The sequence below is a fragment of the Periophthalmus magnuspinnatus genome, chromosome 18 (genome assembly GCF_009829125.3).
Source record: "Periophthalmus magnuspinnatus isolate fPerMag1 chromosome 18, fPerMag1.2.pri, whole genome shotgun sequence".
Taxonomy (NCBI): Eukaryota; Metazoa; Chordata; class Actinopteri; order Gobiiformes; family Gobiidae; genus Periophthalmus; species Periophthalmus magnuspinnatus.
This window is the reverse complement of record NC_047143.1, coordinates 12,930,665-12,947,476: the sequence shown is the minus strand read 5'-3', so window position 1 is coordinate 12,947,476 and position 16,812 is coordinate 12,930,665. Positions and strand designations below refer to the sequence as shown.

General features: G+C 41.4%; 1 protein-coding gene across 1 annotated transcript; it reads left to right on the top strand.

Annotated features, from left to right (window-relative positions):
* Positions 1 to 218: 218 nt before the first annotated feature.
* On the top strand, positions 219 to 16,795 carry cct7 (chaperonin containing TCP1, subunit 7 (eta)). The gene is made up of 12 exons (XM_033983539.2): positions 219 to 304; positions 1,440 to 1,523; positions 4,873 to 4,942; positions 5,019 to 5,125; positions 5,797 to 5,975; positions 8,143 to 8,314; positions 8,395 to 8,559; positions 12,469 to 12,657; positions 15,371 to 15,468; positions 15,549 to 15,681; positions 15,750 to 15,956; positions 16,286 to 16,795. Exons 1-12 carry the CDS (start codon positions 299 to 301, stop codon positions 16,514 to 16,516), a joined length of 1,641 nt encoding a protein of 546 aa, XP_033839430.1. The 5' UTR covers positions 219 to 298; the 3' UTR covers positions 16,517 to 16,795.
* The last annotated feature ends 17 nt before the right edge of the window (positions 16,796 to 16,812 follow it).

The window sequence follows — 16,812 nt, the reverse complement described above, 5'->3', positions numbered from 1 at the left end:
GGACTAAAAACATTTTCAATAGCTACTATTTTTTCCTGAATCGAAAATTTCGTACTTAATCGATAAGGCAATAATAAGTTTCCTGCTCTCCACCGGGCTCTACCATAAAATTTAATTACAACTAGTGTGAACTGATCCAACCTGGAGGTGGCAGCATTACGCTCTGGTTGCGTACAGCCTGCCGGAAATAATTAGAAGAAGAAGAAGAAGAAGTGAGCTCTTGAACACCGCCCCTGCTCGCGCAAAGCATTGTGGGACGGACGCCGGCAGAAAGCTTCTCGAAAAAACTGCTGCAAAGATGATGGTGAGTGAACTAGCATTTACCCCCTATCTGTTCCGTTATCCCGAGCCATCCACCTGGTGTCTTTCATCGGTTACCGTCAAACATGTCCTAGGTGCTTCATTGGGCTCTGCTTCATCCACACACGGCCATATTTAGCTCCAATCACCCGTAAAAGTGGTTTATTATCCGACGGTTCGTGCTAGCATAGTGCTGCCGTAGAGTCAATGGGTGTATACAAAGCCGACTCTATTGCGTGCATGCGAGTCTTCTGATGCAGCTGTTAGTGGTGATTAGCGAGTTCGTCATTTACTATAGGCTACTCTTCGCAGGGTGATCATACAACCTAACAGTTTTGTTTTTTTTAATTAGTGTGTAAAAATGTTCGGTCAGTGTTAGCGTGTTAGATTTCTACTAGTCTATTCTTTAGAGAGTGTTAATCTTGTCTGTGAGGTGCACGTCGAAATTGTTATTGATGTAAATTATTTTGTGCGAATAAAATTAATTGTTTGAGAAGTGTTTGACAGCTGTGACTCGGGCAAATAAAAGCATCCCATCAGAGGCACTCGGCAGGGCTGTGGTCATCCTCAGGCTCTAGTTTTCAAGTTTACAGCTACCTTTTACTCTTTAGTTTAGTACAGAATGGCAATTCCTGTGCTGAAATTATCTAAATAATTCTTGTGAAGGTGTATAGAGTTTTAAAACGCAGTAGAGCACTTCTGCATTACCACATGGTATCACAAGGTGGAACAGTGTTTTCTGCTTGAGAGAATAACCCAGCCTAAATATGCACTGTTTGTGTGTTAAACATGCGTGAATGAAACAAAACAAAACTCCACGTATGTTTGTGATGACAAAACAACATAACAGATCAGAAAACGGCATAATATGATCCATTTAATAAAACAGGTCTTACTGATTATTTGTATTCTTTATCTGTTTTATGAGAAATAATTACTGCGTGGGACAGATTAAATGTATAGCGTGGACTTGTTGTTTTGGATTTTTTGGACTGTTAAGGAAGATTATAGGAATTTTAGAAAATGGAATATTAGATTTTAATTTCATAGACCTAGAAACCAAAATCCACAAAATATTCAGTTCAATAATGTATCTGAAATAAAATTCTAAAAATGGATGTGATGTTTTTTTTGTACAGCCCACACCAGTGATCCTGCTGAAGGAGGGGACAGACACTTCCCAGGGTGTCCCCCAGCTCATCAGCAACATCAATGCCTGCCAGGTACTGCATTATTTCACTACTACTAGTACTACTGCTACAACCACCACCACTGCTACTACTGGTTTTACTACATCCATAGACATCCTAATTATATGTCTATGTACTATTGATAGGGCTCAGCAATTAATCGAAAGATGGCGAGATCGTGAATTAGTCATGTCTAATCATCAATGATATGGTTGAGGTTTTTGAGATTTTGAGTTTTAGTGAGCGGTCCACAGCCAATCCTTTGTTAGTAAAAGTATGTGGTTTGGTGTAGAGTTCAGAATTTTTGAGATTTTTTTTTTTTTTTTTTGTGTGTGTTAAATGACACTGGTTTAAAGTTTTTATGGTTTTTGTTCATAAAATCAATACTTGATGCCATTAAAATTTTGTTCATGAAAAGATGAAATAAAATCAGATCAAAAATTGAGATTCATCCGCCCCCATATTGCCCAGCCTTACTTTCTGACCTCAAAACTAAGTAACATTTTTACTTCATTAACCATCTTTGCAAGTCCCTGTAATGGTTAAATATTTAAAGTACACATGACAGGTTCTCATGTTTCTCTATGACATGGTTTGGTGGGATAGAACCTGTGGTAAATATTTATCATCATTTACCATAGTTTTACATCAGTTAAGTGGCTTATTGTCAAGAACAGGAAGTAATGATGGATTAAAACCGAATCCATCTACCCATGTCATCTACATAGAAAACTCCATTCAAAATACAAAGACAATTCACATGTAAGGAAGACATTTTTCTGACAGTTTAAAAATTCAGTTAACAAAATAAAGTTGTTGTCTAAATTACACAACTGTCATGATTAGACTAACACAAATAAATTTTGGCCCTTATTAAGAACATAGTCCATATAAAGTAGTGGACTATGTCAGTGTGATGTTACAGTGAGCATTATACCATCCAAAGATCCAATCTGGAGCGAAGTTGTCAGCGCTGTCAATCAAACCTATTGCTAATGTTAGCAGGAGCGACCTCAGGGAATGAAGGCAGCTGATTTGTCAATTATTAATGTTCATATCTTGAGTTGCAGACACAATAGTGAAATAAGAACACCAGCATCATGTAGAACTGGCCAATATGAACATTTTAAGACCAAACTGACGAGCCTAACAGCAGCAGTTAAAGAGAGCGTTCCCAGAGTTATCTAATGTAAATTAAATTGGAGCTGATGGAGCCCAAAGCACAGCTCATTATCTCTTCCAATTTGGAACGTGCTGGCTAGCAGGTTAGCTCTGTCCATTTATATATTCAGTCTGCGCTTAAGTTTATGGTCTCCAGGTAAGTTATACGCTGCCTGTGTCCAACCAAGAAGTAAAATTTATATACTTCACTAAAATGCTAAAATTTTGGAAAACTAGATACAATTTTTAGTGAAGTCTTAAATGTAATCATTTTAACTATGTGTTGGGGAAATGTGTGTCAAATCTGTCATATGCACTTTAAAGTTTGAAGTGTCAGTTGTCTCTCCGCTATCTCTGGGCAGAAAACCAGCCTTGCAAAAATGGTGGACATAACCTGAAGAAAATTCTCCTGGGAATCCCTGGTTCTTTTTTCAAATTTGGCAACATTAAGTGTTTTTATGTGATGCTGTCATATTTCAATAAAAGTCTGTTCAGCAGTGACTCTGTATTCTCATAAAGGAGCAGGAGCTTTATTGCTGAAAGTTACTTTGTTCTGCTTAAGCTTGTGTACTCATGGAACCGTTGTCCTGACAATGTGTGAGAACTCACATTGCACATAATGTTAAAAACAGTTTCAACTATATCTTATATTGCGTTATGATCAGCTGCAACAAACACGCTACTACTTAACCAATGACAACGTGAAAGAATAACTGCATAACTTAAAATAAGCGTCTTGTTTTGCAATGGTAAAACTGCTTCATGACTGTTGAACGGGCTTTCTTACTGCTTTTGGACTAACTGTAGTCCTCTTTTTAGGCAGTGTGGTCCTTGTCTTTCCCATCAGAATAATTGTACTGACCTCCCTCTTATGCGCTGTATACTACTTGTGACAAAGTGGGCCTTTGATTCAATTAAAACGGTGATATTAAAAGGGACAAACACACTTGTTATTTTAAAGATATTTTATTTGGTTATATTTAGTCAATTTAAATACATTCATCCACTTACCTGAATCTTCACATGGTACAGACAAAGAGGGGGCGTGCCCTATCTCGGCCTCGTATGTGGAGGGGAGAACTGGTATAAGTTTCTTTTGTGTCAATGTCTTATGTATTTTCTTTCAATGTGTTAAGTGTTTATAGTTTATGTTGTTAAACACCATTTAGTTAAGGGACTTGGGCCCTGAGAGATGGTTTCATATGAGAGATGGCTAAAGTTATACCCACAGCATCTGTGACGAATGTGGTGTATACCAGGGGGAGATGCTCCCTGTGCAGGAGGGTATTTAAGCAGTGCTAATTAGACATTTGAATGAGACATCAGTATAGCCAGGGTACATGTGGATTTTCTCCTTGGTTGCGTAAGTTCTGTTGCTTTGTTATGTTGAGCACAGGAAATTTTTTGTAAATATGTGTTTTTTGTCCATGGTTTACCATGGTGCTTCAAAATACATGTTGTCAAATCGGACTTTTCTGAATCTGCCTCCTACTTTGACCACTTCGGGCCAGCTTCCCAACACTACTCCATGGAAAGTTGTAAACAATGAGTAAATCCACAACAGGTTGCTCTTCTGTAGGCAGTCGATTAAATTCAATTCATTGTTGCATCTTTCTGGAATATCTTTAACACTTCACTTGTAAATGTCTACAGTCTGTGAAATGCAAAGTCACATGATCATGATGATGTTTGTAGCAGGAGTAAATGTATATAAATAATATATATTTATAAAATTTTATAGAAAATAAAAACCTAAAATGTGCGTTTATTTTTTATATGGTTTGTGTTTGTTTTAAATGTGTTTTAAATACAACGCAAACAAATATAAATCGAATTTCTGCTTGCTCCAAGCAAATCAAAGTTTCACTTGGTAAAGTACACAACCCTGACTGAGGACTGTATTCAAAGAAAGGGGTATATATATATAGCCACTCCTTTGCACCAGTGGAGCATCGTACGTATTATGCCTAATGTTATTCATTAAGACTCAATGTGCGCAATTTCAGTAAATCTTAGTGACAATGTATCAGATTTGTTGCATTCAAATTGGGGTTGGGGTCTTGCAGGCCATTTCAGATGCTCTCGGGGTCTGGAGTTGGCCCGTGGGCCGGCCATTGGAGACCTAGGTGACATAGGCTGTTGAAGTTCACTTAAAATTGAGTTATTCCCCTTATGTTCTTGTGATTCCTGTACAAAAATCAAATAAATGAATCGTTTGTAGGTGATTGCTGAGGCAGTGAGAACCACCCTGGGGCCCCGCGGCATGGACAAGCTAATGGTGGACGATCGAGGTGAGCCTGAGCAGTGAAGCAACATGGGAAATCTGTAGGAGGAGATGGCCATAGTAATAAAATGTTGTCTGTTCAGGCAAAGCCACAATCTCCAACGACGGAGCCACCATCCTCAAACTGCTGGACGTGGTGCACCCGGCTGCCAAGACCTTGGTGGACATCGCCCGCTCGCAGGACGCAGAGGTTGGAGTAGGACTGAAATGATTAATCAAGGAATTTGATCACAATAAATACCTAATTGTTTTAACTATGAACCATAACTTTTACTACAAAAAAATCATATAGGCTTTTAAAGGAATCATTTGCAAGTCTCTGATGGTAAAGGTGTTGTTTACATTATAATTGTCTGATTTAATATCCAATCAAAAAGCGCAATGAGCATTTGGGTTGCCAGTTTCAATGCAGATATCCAGTTTTAAACCTAGCAAACCCAGGGTTGTGATTGTAATATCTTTTTTAAACCAGTCGGACTTCAGGCTATATACTGTTTTTGTTTTTTTTTATGGTTAAGGTACTTTACTTTCCGGAAAACATTCACAGCCAGGGTTTACCAGGAGCACAGGGCACAAAGCTCTGTATCTTATACTCGATCACCCAAGACCTGTGATTGGTTAATCTAGCACACTATTAAAATATAATGTCAATGACTTTATATTTTGAAAAAGTTTTTTCTAGGTTGAGTGTAAACAAGTTTCCCATGAATAATTATATGCCTTTTGAATTAATTTCCACAATGTATGAAAGTATAAAATAATAAAACATAATTTCACTGAAGTGCCAGTAAAGTCCATAAGTTTAGTCCCTGTGGTTTTCTTGTCAACATGGATCTGTGTGTGTGTATGTGTTGTTTACAGGTGGGTGATGGCACCACCTCAGTCACCCTCCTGGCCGCTGAGTTCCTGAAGCAGCTGAAGCCGTATGTGGAGGAGGGGCTGCACCCTCAGACCATCATCAGAGCCTTCCGCACCGCCACAGGCCTGGCAGTCAGCAAGATCAGGGAGATTGCGGTGTCGGTCAAGAAGGATGACAAACAGTAGGGCCTCTTCTGTTGTTTAGCAAATCAGCTTTGGGAATATATTTTTGTTTTATCTGAATAACTAGGAAACATAAACATAAAACTGTTTATATGAAAAAGTTGACAGGGAATTATTGAGGCATCAACACTAGCCACAAAGGTAGAAATAACCTGAGGTTAAACCTCTAAAAGCATATGACAAGTTTTTATGGTTTCTAATTATTCATTTGGTGGCATAGTATGTAAAGAAATATTTATATATCCTAGTGTTACATGAGTCAAGTTTAACATTTTAAAAATTGAGGGGGAAAAAAGACATTTACTGGAGTTCTAAAATGCCTCCGTCAGTATACAACTTCCATCCATCCATCTTCTTCCGCTTTATCCGGGGCCGGGTCGCGGGGGCAGCAGTCTAAGCAGGGACTCCCAGACTTCCCTCACCAACTTCCTATCCAAAATATAGTGACAGTTTATGCACAAAGGACATGAAAACAAAACACAAGCCGCTTCTTCAGGTATAGTCAGAATGCTGGTGGCTACTGCCTTATATCTGAAGGGAGGGGCTAATCACACTGGAACTGTAAACATTTATTGTCTCCAGTTTCAGCTGAAACTATCCTATTCAACCCGTAACAACACTGCTATTCTCATTGTTCTGGGTCTGAGGATGGAGTTATAGATGGGAAATTAGCAGAGAATAAGAATCATTTTCACAGTTTAACCTCAGATGTTGACAGAATCAGTTAATACCCAAGGTATTACAGAAGAAAGCACCTGAACCAGGGCATAGAGCACCCAGCTTAACTCAGCGCTACCTTATGAAAATGCTCGGCCTTAGAATCAGCCATCTGTATTTTCTTATTGATAACTTGAAGTTTAAAATAGAAAGCTTATAAAGCAGGGTAGCTTCTTTAGTCCCAGAAGAAATGGCCCAGAGGATCTAGAATTTTATAGCCGTAGAGCAATTGAAACGGCACAAGGAAACCAAAGAACGTTACTTAAGGAAGTTTATGCAACTACAAACACAAAGGGAGAGAGACGGGAGGAAAGGGGAAAGACTTGGCCATCCTGGGAATAGGGAATACTGGGAGAAGAACTTGTCAAACTGAGCTTACCCAGACAGAGAAAGAGGTACTTTCCAAAGGACTGAACTTCTCTGTAACATCCAACCAGATCCCCACAGCGGACTACATTACAGCAGCAGAAACGGCCATTAGAAACAACAACCTTACAGAAGCGGAAGCTGGTGATCTGAGACTGAAAGTAACAGCTGCACTGAGCAGTGCTTAACTTACTCCCTCCAACATAACATCAGAGCAAAGGAATTCTCTTACTGCTCTAGAAAAGGGCCACAGAATCAACATTTTGCCAGCTGACAAAGGGAGATGCACTGTGATCTTGAACTCAGCTGGCTGTTTTTGTTAGGAAAGAGAATCCTTCCTGAAGCAGGAATGGGGCCTGAGACATAATCTCTCCCCCATCTATGACTCCATCCTTAGACACAGAACAATGCGAGCAATAGCATGGTCATTAAGGGTTGAATAGGGTAGTTTCAGCTGAAACTGGAGACAATAGATGTTTACAGTTCCAGTATGGTTAGCCCCTCCCTTCAGATAAGGCAGTGGGCACCAGCATTCTGACCAGAACTGAAGAATGGATAAGCAGCGAAGCATCTTCACTCTTACACTGTTTTGTCCAGTTTATAGATTTAAACTTCATCTTTTGCTATGGATCAGACCTTGACGACTGAGGGATTACACAGACAAAATAAAGGGGTTGTCATTTTATTTTTGTCATACTAAAACTTGTGTAAATTAAGTGAGCTAGGTAAGTTAAGGAATTGCCTCACATCAACTGCCCTTGTCCAGCAAGAATGTAAAATAAGTAAATTAAGCTGAATCTAATATAATTGTGAACTGTTTTTAATGTGAAATGAGTAGTCTGATCTACTTTAAATGTCCGGGAAAGAGTAGGTATTATAACATCACAGATATTGATTTGTTTGTGTGTGGTCAGGTGGCTAGAATATTTGAGGGAAAAATAAGTTCACCTTCAAAAGTTGATTTCTCTTTCAAAACTTCCAAAATCCCTGACAGGTTCGATAGTCCATAGCTAAATGTTGGCTTCTTAGTTCTGATTAGCGTGAAGCTGAGAGCCTCATTGGTCTGACCTCTGTGCTGTGCAGGGAGCAGAGGCTGCTGCTGGAGAAGTGTGCAGCCACAGCTCTCAACTCCAAGCTCATCGCTGGACAGAAGGACTTCTTCTCCAAGATGGTGGTAGATGCTGTTATGTCTCTAGATGAGCTGCTGCCGCTCAAGATGATCGGCATTAAGAAGGTCCAGGGAGGAGCTCTGGAGGTATAACCATTCTTATACTAAAACTGTATGTGTGAAAGCCCAGTATTAAACACGAGTATGCATGACTGTGTATGTGACAGGACTCCCAACTGGTGCTTGGAGTTGCCTTCAAGAAGACCTTCTCGTACGCTGGCTTTGAGATGCAGCCCAAACGCTACGAGAACCCAAAGATCGGTCTGCTCAATGTGGAGCTGGAGCTGAAGGCTGAGAAGGACAATGCAGAAGTCAGAGTCAAGTCCGTGGAGGTACCTCGGCCTAGAGAGCTGCGACGTCTTAACCTTTTAGAAACCTTTGAGTTGGAAATAATTAAATTAAATGGCTAATTAGTGTAATATAATTCAATATGAAATATTGCAGGGGGTTTTCTTTTTAGATATGGGCCAATACAGATTTTTAATTTTTTTTTTAAGCCGATATCTGATATTTGGCCTACTGCTTTGGCCAATAACTGATATTTGCCAATATTAACCAATATTTGGCTTTTAAAGTCCACAGTGGAGCCCGCAAATTAGTCTTAACTTAAAGATTACAAATTAACTGTTCACTTTTGTAAAAATGATAACATTAATTTTGCAGGAATATGTGTACAGCCAAATTAAAGATTTTATCAAATTCATGGCATTGCAGACCATTGTAGCCTCTCAAGTAAGAGAGCAGATGTAATGTTTCCAAGTTTTTAACGCTCTTCTATTTCCATTTTGGCTCAATAGGCTGCTCAAAGAGCACACAGAGAATGGGACAGCTCCAAAAAAAATTGTGTATCGACTAGGGATGAGACAATATACGATAATATTGCTAATCGTGATTAAAAAAGGTCGTTCGTGGCATTTTTTAATAACCGTACTCATCGCGCACGATTACAATGGCCTTTATGGCACCTAGGGATGGGACGATATAAAATTTTAGACTCACGATTATCGTGGCCAAAATAATCGCGATTAACGATATTATCGCGATAATTATTAACCTGTTAACATTCCGACGGCCCGGGCCTACTTTACAGCAATGTACATACACTTCTGCGTCACCCGCACAAACAATCTACACATCAAATGAAAGCTGCGGCGCTCGTCTTTCTGGATATGCAAACCATTTTCACCTGCAATCACCACAGTGCTGACAGGAAAGACGTTTTTATAGAAAAGTCACAAAGTGTGAACCTGGACTTCACTTACCATTGAGCGCTCTGGTTCTGTCAAACATCAACATATTCACACAAAGTTGGTCTCATTCGTTCCGTAAAGGTCCAGAGAATATAATCCAGTCAAGAAATTATGTCCACAAAGGAAGTTAGAGCCTCCATGTCCAATCTGCTGCAGGAAAGTACTCCAAATATGAAATCTGCTCCGTCACTTCTTTGCCTTTCTTTAATCGATTTCAAGCATAATAAACTGACAGCGCCAACTTTGTTCCCCAGTGCTAAACACACGTGTTAGCTTGTGATTGACACCAGTGTTGGCCAATAAGGTGGGGGTTGTGGGTTACTGAGCCCGCAGACATCAGTGCTACAGATGACTGAAAGTTTACGCCCCACTCTTCCCCTTGTAGAATCAACCAATTACATCACACACGTTTAGTGACGTTTTGCCCTTACAGCCAATGAGCAGCGGGACAGGATGATGTATCACATGCCATGGTTTTCCGTAAACACACGTACCCGGAAGAAAATGTGTACTCCTCAATGCCATGCTGGCGAAATGGACCGGTCCTTGTTGTGCCGGAAGTGACGCAAGTGCCCGTCGACGAACACTTAATTTTTTAAATTAAGGCACTTTGGTGAATTGGGAAACGAGTGGATGCAGAAATGTGTGGATAATGGCGCATTTTACGCACTGTTGTTTTGCGTTACATGACGAAACGGACAAACCAAAGGGAGGACGTGATCGAGGACACTGTGGATGTTTGTACAAGTTAAACTAGAGGCATCTCGGACCTGGAGCGGTTCATGGCAAAGATTAAAGATCCCACAGTGGACTCAGGAGTAAAGGACCTTATTTTTTGATGGATTGAATGCTGTTCTTGATCGGTAAGCGTGGTTTATTCTGCTATTGACTTAATTGTACGTAAAATATACCGTGTATAATCGTTAGCTTTGCTTCTGTGCATATAGTGAGCATTCGGACCATGCGCTCTGACACATTTGTGTTCAGCTGTATGAATTAGACTTAATTTGTCTATTGTTTAAAAGGTGTTTTATTCTGCAGTTTGCATTATTGTAGGTAAAAAAACCACAAACTAACATCTAAACGTTGTATTGGAACTGGAAACATGAGGCAGTGTGGTGCCGTAAAGGCGATTATAATCGTGCGCGATGATCGCGATTATTAAAAAAATGCCACGAACGATTAATTGCGGACCTTATTTATCGCGATTAACGATATTATCGTATATCGTCCCATCCCTAATGGCACCAGACTGCCTCATGTTTGCAGTTTCAATAAAATGCTTAGATGTTAGTTCTGGTGTTTGCCCACAAGGGGGACCTCTGTCATAGCAATGACAATTGTTAGCTTCTGTGCTTATCACTATCTGAACTATATTCTGCCAGATATCAACAATGAACGTCTTTACCTGATCTGTAACTCTCCACAGGAACGTGCCAGAGCGCGCCTCACCCGTGTGCACAGATGAGATGCTAATGTGTGCATATCTTGTATTTTTGTTATTTATATTATAATAAAACAACACCTTTCAAAGGACAGACAAATTAAGTCTAATTCATACAGCTGAAGACAAATGTGCCAGAGAGCATGGTCAGAATGCTCACTATGTGCACAAAAGCAACACGAACGATTACACACGATATATTTTATGTACAATTAAGTCAATAGCAGAATTAACCACACTTACCGATCGAGAACAGCATCCAATCCATCAAAAAATAAGGTCCTCTACTCCTGAGTCCAAACGCTATCTTCAGTCTTTGCCATGAACCGCTCTGGGTCAGAGATGCCTCCAGTTTAACTTGTGCAAACATCTACAGTGTCCTCGATCACGTACTCCCTTTTTGTCCGTTTCGTCATGTTTAAAACGCTAAATAGTGCGTAAAATGCGCCATTATGCACAGATTTCTGCATCCACTCGGCTTCGGCTGTTTCCCAATTTGCCAAAGTGCCTTAAATGCATCGTTCTAAGTGTTCATCGACGGGCGATTGCGTCACTTCCGGCACAACAAGGACTGTCCCATTTCGACAACATGGCAGCTACATTGAGGAATACACATTTTCTTCCGGGTACGTCTGTTTACGGAAAACCATGGCATGTGATACATTGTCGTGTTCCGCTGCTCATTGGCTGTAAGGGGAAAATGTCTCTAAATGTGTGTAATGTCATTGATTGATTCTACAATGGGAGAGTGGGGCGTAAACTTTCAGTCATCTGTAGCACTGATTCGCTCTCTGCGGCTCCAGTAACCCACAACCCCCACCTTATTGGCCAACATTGGTGTCAATCAGACACACCGAGGAACAAAGTTGGCGCTGTCAGAAGTTTGTTATGCCTGAAATTGACAAAAGAAATGCAAAGAAGTGACGGAGCAGGTTTCACATTTGGAATACTTTCCTGCAGCAGATTGGACATGGAGGATCTAATTTATTTTGTGAACATAATTTCTTCACTGGATTATATCCTCTGGACCTGTACGGAACTAATGAGACCAACTTTGTGTGAATATGTTGATGTCTGACAGAACCAGAGCCGTCAACGGTAAGTGAAGTCCAAATCTACATTTGTGACTTTCCTGTAAAAACATCTTTCCTGTCAGAACTGTGGTGATTGCAGGTGAAAATGGTTTATATAATATTCAGAAAGAAGAGCACCGTAGCATTTGATGTGTAGATTCTTTGTGTGGGTGACGCAGAAGTATATGTACATTGCTGTAAAGTTGTAAAGTAGACCCGGGCCGTCGGAACGTTAACAGGTTAATAATTATCGTGATAATACTGTTAACCGTGTCTATTTTGGCCACAATAATCGTGAGTATAAAATTTAATATCGTCCCATCCCTAGTATCGACATCAGCCAGTACGACATAGCCCATCTTTCCATGTTGTGTAAATGCTCTTGTTGACAACTTCTCACACCATCAAATACCATTTGACAAAGTTTGCACTTGAGTATTTGTGATCTAAATCTTGTTTCCATGCACGTGTCAGGACTACCAGGCCATTGTAGATGCAGAGTGGAACATCCTGTATGACAAACTGGAGAAGATCTACCAGTCTGGTGCCAAAGTGGTGTTGTCCAAGCTGCCCATTGGAGACGTAGCCACACAGTACTTTGCTGACAGAGACCTGTTCTGTGCAGGCCGTGTGCAGGAGGAGGACCTCAAACGCACCATGATGGTAGGTCTTTGTGTGTGTGTCTGTTAGGTAAACTCGGCACGTGTGAATGTTAACCCTGTGTACTCTGCATAGACTGACAAATTTGGAACAAGCCCTTTTGTATTACCGTATTTTCCGCACTATAAGGCGCACCTAAAAGCCTTTCATTTTCTCAAAAACCCACAGTTCGCCTTATAATCCGATGCGCCTTATATATGGATCAATATTGGTCAATTATGACACCCGTAGTCAGGAGGCGTCTCCGAAGTAATAGCGGTAATAACCCTTTAAGGACTGAGCACACTATGGGCCAGTATAACTCACCTAGACTTTTGTTCTTTTTTAGCCATAAAAATCATGTCAAACAAAGTATCAGAATGTACTGCATTTTTTTACACATCCATCCGTATTTTTTTTCTTTTACGCATCGAATAAATGAGTGAAAATCCCCGCAGCCCCGCGCTCTCATTCGTCACCTTCAGGACAACAGAGGCAGATTACCGTAATGACGGTAAAATATTTAGATAGCCCCATGTCTCCGCTTTGAGACGTTTGAATTTACATGAGAGCACGACTGGGCGCGGAGTTACGCTGCTGGCAAGTCCGCAACCGCGAGTCTAACGGCGACGATAGGATCCGACGCTATAGGGATGACGGGGAGACGGGGAAACAGCGCCGGGCGACATACGCCACAATCTGCCAATGGATTGCGGATGCCTGGGCTGATATATCAGTCTCAACTGTGGTCCGAGTTTCACGAAGGCAGGAATTGTCACTGAACTGCCAGACAACAGCAGTGACACGGATAATGGCGATTTTTGACGAGACGGAATCGGGCACTTTGAATGAGCTCCACCAACTGTTCAACTCAGACACTGAAGAGGAAGAACTCGACGGATTCGTGAATGAGGAATGAACTGAAAAAGTGAGGCTTTACGTGTTTCTTTCACGTGTTTACAACTAAACAAGGCTGGGAGATATTGTGACTGGACATTAACGTTTGAACAACGTTGAGTTATTATTGCGTTGCACTATTTCGAGAGTTACTATATTGTGAATGCATTAACTTGTTTTGTGAGAGAACAAAGTTTTCAGAACGTTTTTTTTTATTCTATTAAAGTTTGACTGAGTGACTTATCTGACTGTTTTGTTGACATTCCCTTCAGCGCAGCTTCATCTCGTGGATGCGTAACACAACCCCAGATACTACAGTAGTTTATATTCTATGCGCCTTATAATGCGGTGCGCCCTATATATGAAATTTGTTTTAAAATAGGCCATTCATTGAAGGTGCGCCTTATATTCTGATGCGCCTTATAGTGCGGAAAATACAGTATACAAATTAGACACAAAGCTCCTAGCTCCTTGAGCCAAACCCGGTTGTGTGTCACTGTTTGCCATGATAGCCACTGTCCGAGTAGTCTGTTGAGTTAGGAAGGAGTTAGGACAAGGATCCTATGCTTTCATAGCTCATTTAGCATAGGAACCTCACGAGCTTCCTAAGGAGTTATCAGGTATCCAATCATACAGTGCGCATTTTCTCCAAACACATTTGAACTTGGCCGATTTCTGCACAAAGAGTTTGTAATACAATAAACGTTTCATTGCATCAGACATTATACAAAACAACTATCTGGATAAACCCAACTTTATACAAGACTCATCACAGCGTCATAGGATTTATCTGTAGACTGTATAATGACATAGGGGAAGAGCTGCATAAATTCATGTTTTTAGAAATTAAATTTAAAGCCACATGGGTAATTTGCATAAACCCTACTGATGGAGCTCTGAATGCCATTCACCACTCATGCAGACACGCTAAAAGGCAGGATTTGGTGGAATTCAGAGCAGAGGCTGCAGTTGATGGTGAGTTTGAAAATTGTGTTCTGTGCCCTGGTTCATGTTTAAACTTTTCAATCACAGATCGTACAGTATGTGAGGTTTATTGCAGAGCGTTTTTTTTTTTTTTTTTTTTTCCCCTCAACACCAGCATCTCCCATGTGCAAACATTCAGGTCATTTAAGTTCACTATCATGTTGAAATTTCATTTAAATCAGTGCAATAGAGGAGACTGAGGAACACTTGTTGGTAGTTTTTTATTAAACAGCTATAGGATCAGTTGACTTCCTGTTGTTCCCGTCGTTGACTAGCATGGTCGGATTCTCCAAATGCAGCTGAAGCTCCTTTGCCTAGAACTCTTATGGTTGACCGTGTGACATAGTTCCAAAGGAAAAGGAATTAGGAGCTAGGAGTGATGATCTGACCAATTCAGAATGAGTTGAGAACTGAGGGTGTGTGACGTCACCCATAGGGTTGCAGACAATGAAGCCAATCAATGCTAGCAGCTATAGCTGCTAATCTGCAACCAGGGACCATATTTGAGAGCCAGGAGACAGGAGTGAGGCTGTTGAAGCTACTAGCAGTTTCTCACCTGCACTGCTGCTTTGGCAGGGGCTGAAGCTTATTAATGTTCATTTCTTGTTTTAGGAACAAAATGGTGTTAATACAAACGTTTTAAGGTCAGACTCTGTCTGACAGCAGCAGTTACAAAGGAAGGGCCCATCGTTTTTCAAAAGAAGTCACTAGACATCGAAGGAATCACTTTGCTCCCATGCTTACTTCCTGTTTGGAATGTAGAGACTAGTGGGTTAGCGCTTTACTGTCTATGGTGCTGTGCTTCGACATGCCTGTGTTCTGTCAGCACCTGTTAACCACGTGTGTGCTGTCATAGGCCTGTGGCGGCTCCATCCAGACATCTGTAGGGAACATGACCGATGACATCCTGGGACAGTGCGAGCTTTTTGAGGAGGTGCAGGTCGGAGGGGAGAGGTGAGGGCCTACCTGCACAACTTGAGATACACCTAGAACAGAAAACACTCAAATGTTAAACCTGTTCTGTCTGTTCATAGGTATAACTTCTTTAAGGGCTGCCCCAAAGCCAAAACGTGCACAATCATTCTGAGAGGAGGAGCTGAGCAGTTCACAGAGGAGATGGAGCGCTCCTTGCATGATGCCATCATGATCGTACGCCGCGCCATCAAGGTCAGTCTTCTCACATCTGCAACCCCCCCGTCAGAGCGAACCAGGGTTAGCTTATGTGTATGTGGCAGAATGACTCAATCGTCGCTGGAGGAGGGGCTATTGAGATGGAGCTGTCAAAATACCTGCGGGACTACTCCAGGACCATTCCGGGCAAACAGCAGCTGCTGATTGGAGCGTATGCCAAAGCTCTGGAGGTCATTCCCAGACAGCTGTGCGACAACGCAGGCTTCGATGCCACCAACATCCTCAACAAGCTCCGGGCCAAGCACGCACAGGTACATACTAACATCACGCTCAAGGCAAAATGCACTTAAGTACATGCTAAGAAGCTCAGAGGGAAGCACACACAGGTACACGCCAATATGAACACGCTCAGAGCCAAGCACACATACGCACATGCTAACACAATCAGAACCAAGCACACTAACATCTTCAACATGCACATCATAATGTTTCCATGTAGCATCTAAAATGATTAAAGGGAAATTGAGCATAAAATGTATAAGTGATAAATAATAAATTAAAAAATTCACCCCATCCATTAGTGAATTTTTGCTCTGTGTGCTTGATGGTGTGTCACCTGACTGATCTATGTGTGTGTCAGGGCGGAATGTGGTACGGCGTGGACATCAACAATGAGGACATCACTGATAATTTTGTGGCGTGTGTGTGGGAGCCGTCCATTGTGCGCATCAATGCCCTGACCGCGGCCTCTGAAGCTGCCTGCCTCATACTGTCTGTGGACGAGACCATCAAGAACCCGCGCAGCAGTGTAGATGGTCCAGCCATGGGAGGGGGAAGGGGCCGCGGCCGCGGCAGACCTCACGCACACTGAGGGGGCAAAAGTCCCTCCAGTGTAATATGGGGATGGACTGTAGTGGACATTTCCTGTTTGTTTTTTTTTTTACTGTTGTCGGGGTGATGGGTTGGGCTGGTTGCACCAGATTCTCCAGTGTAGCAGCTCCGGTCTGTCCTGTCCTCTGTACAGTCTTCTGTATGGTCCTCTGCTCAGACACTGGGTTGTGTTCAGAAGAGGGTGGGTCGGAGGTGCCTGTTCTTCTGCTGTGTACAAGTATTTATTTGACCAATGTCATTAATAAAGTCACAGCTCAAACCGTGCTTCTTGTGTGT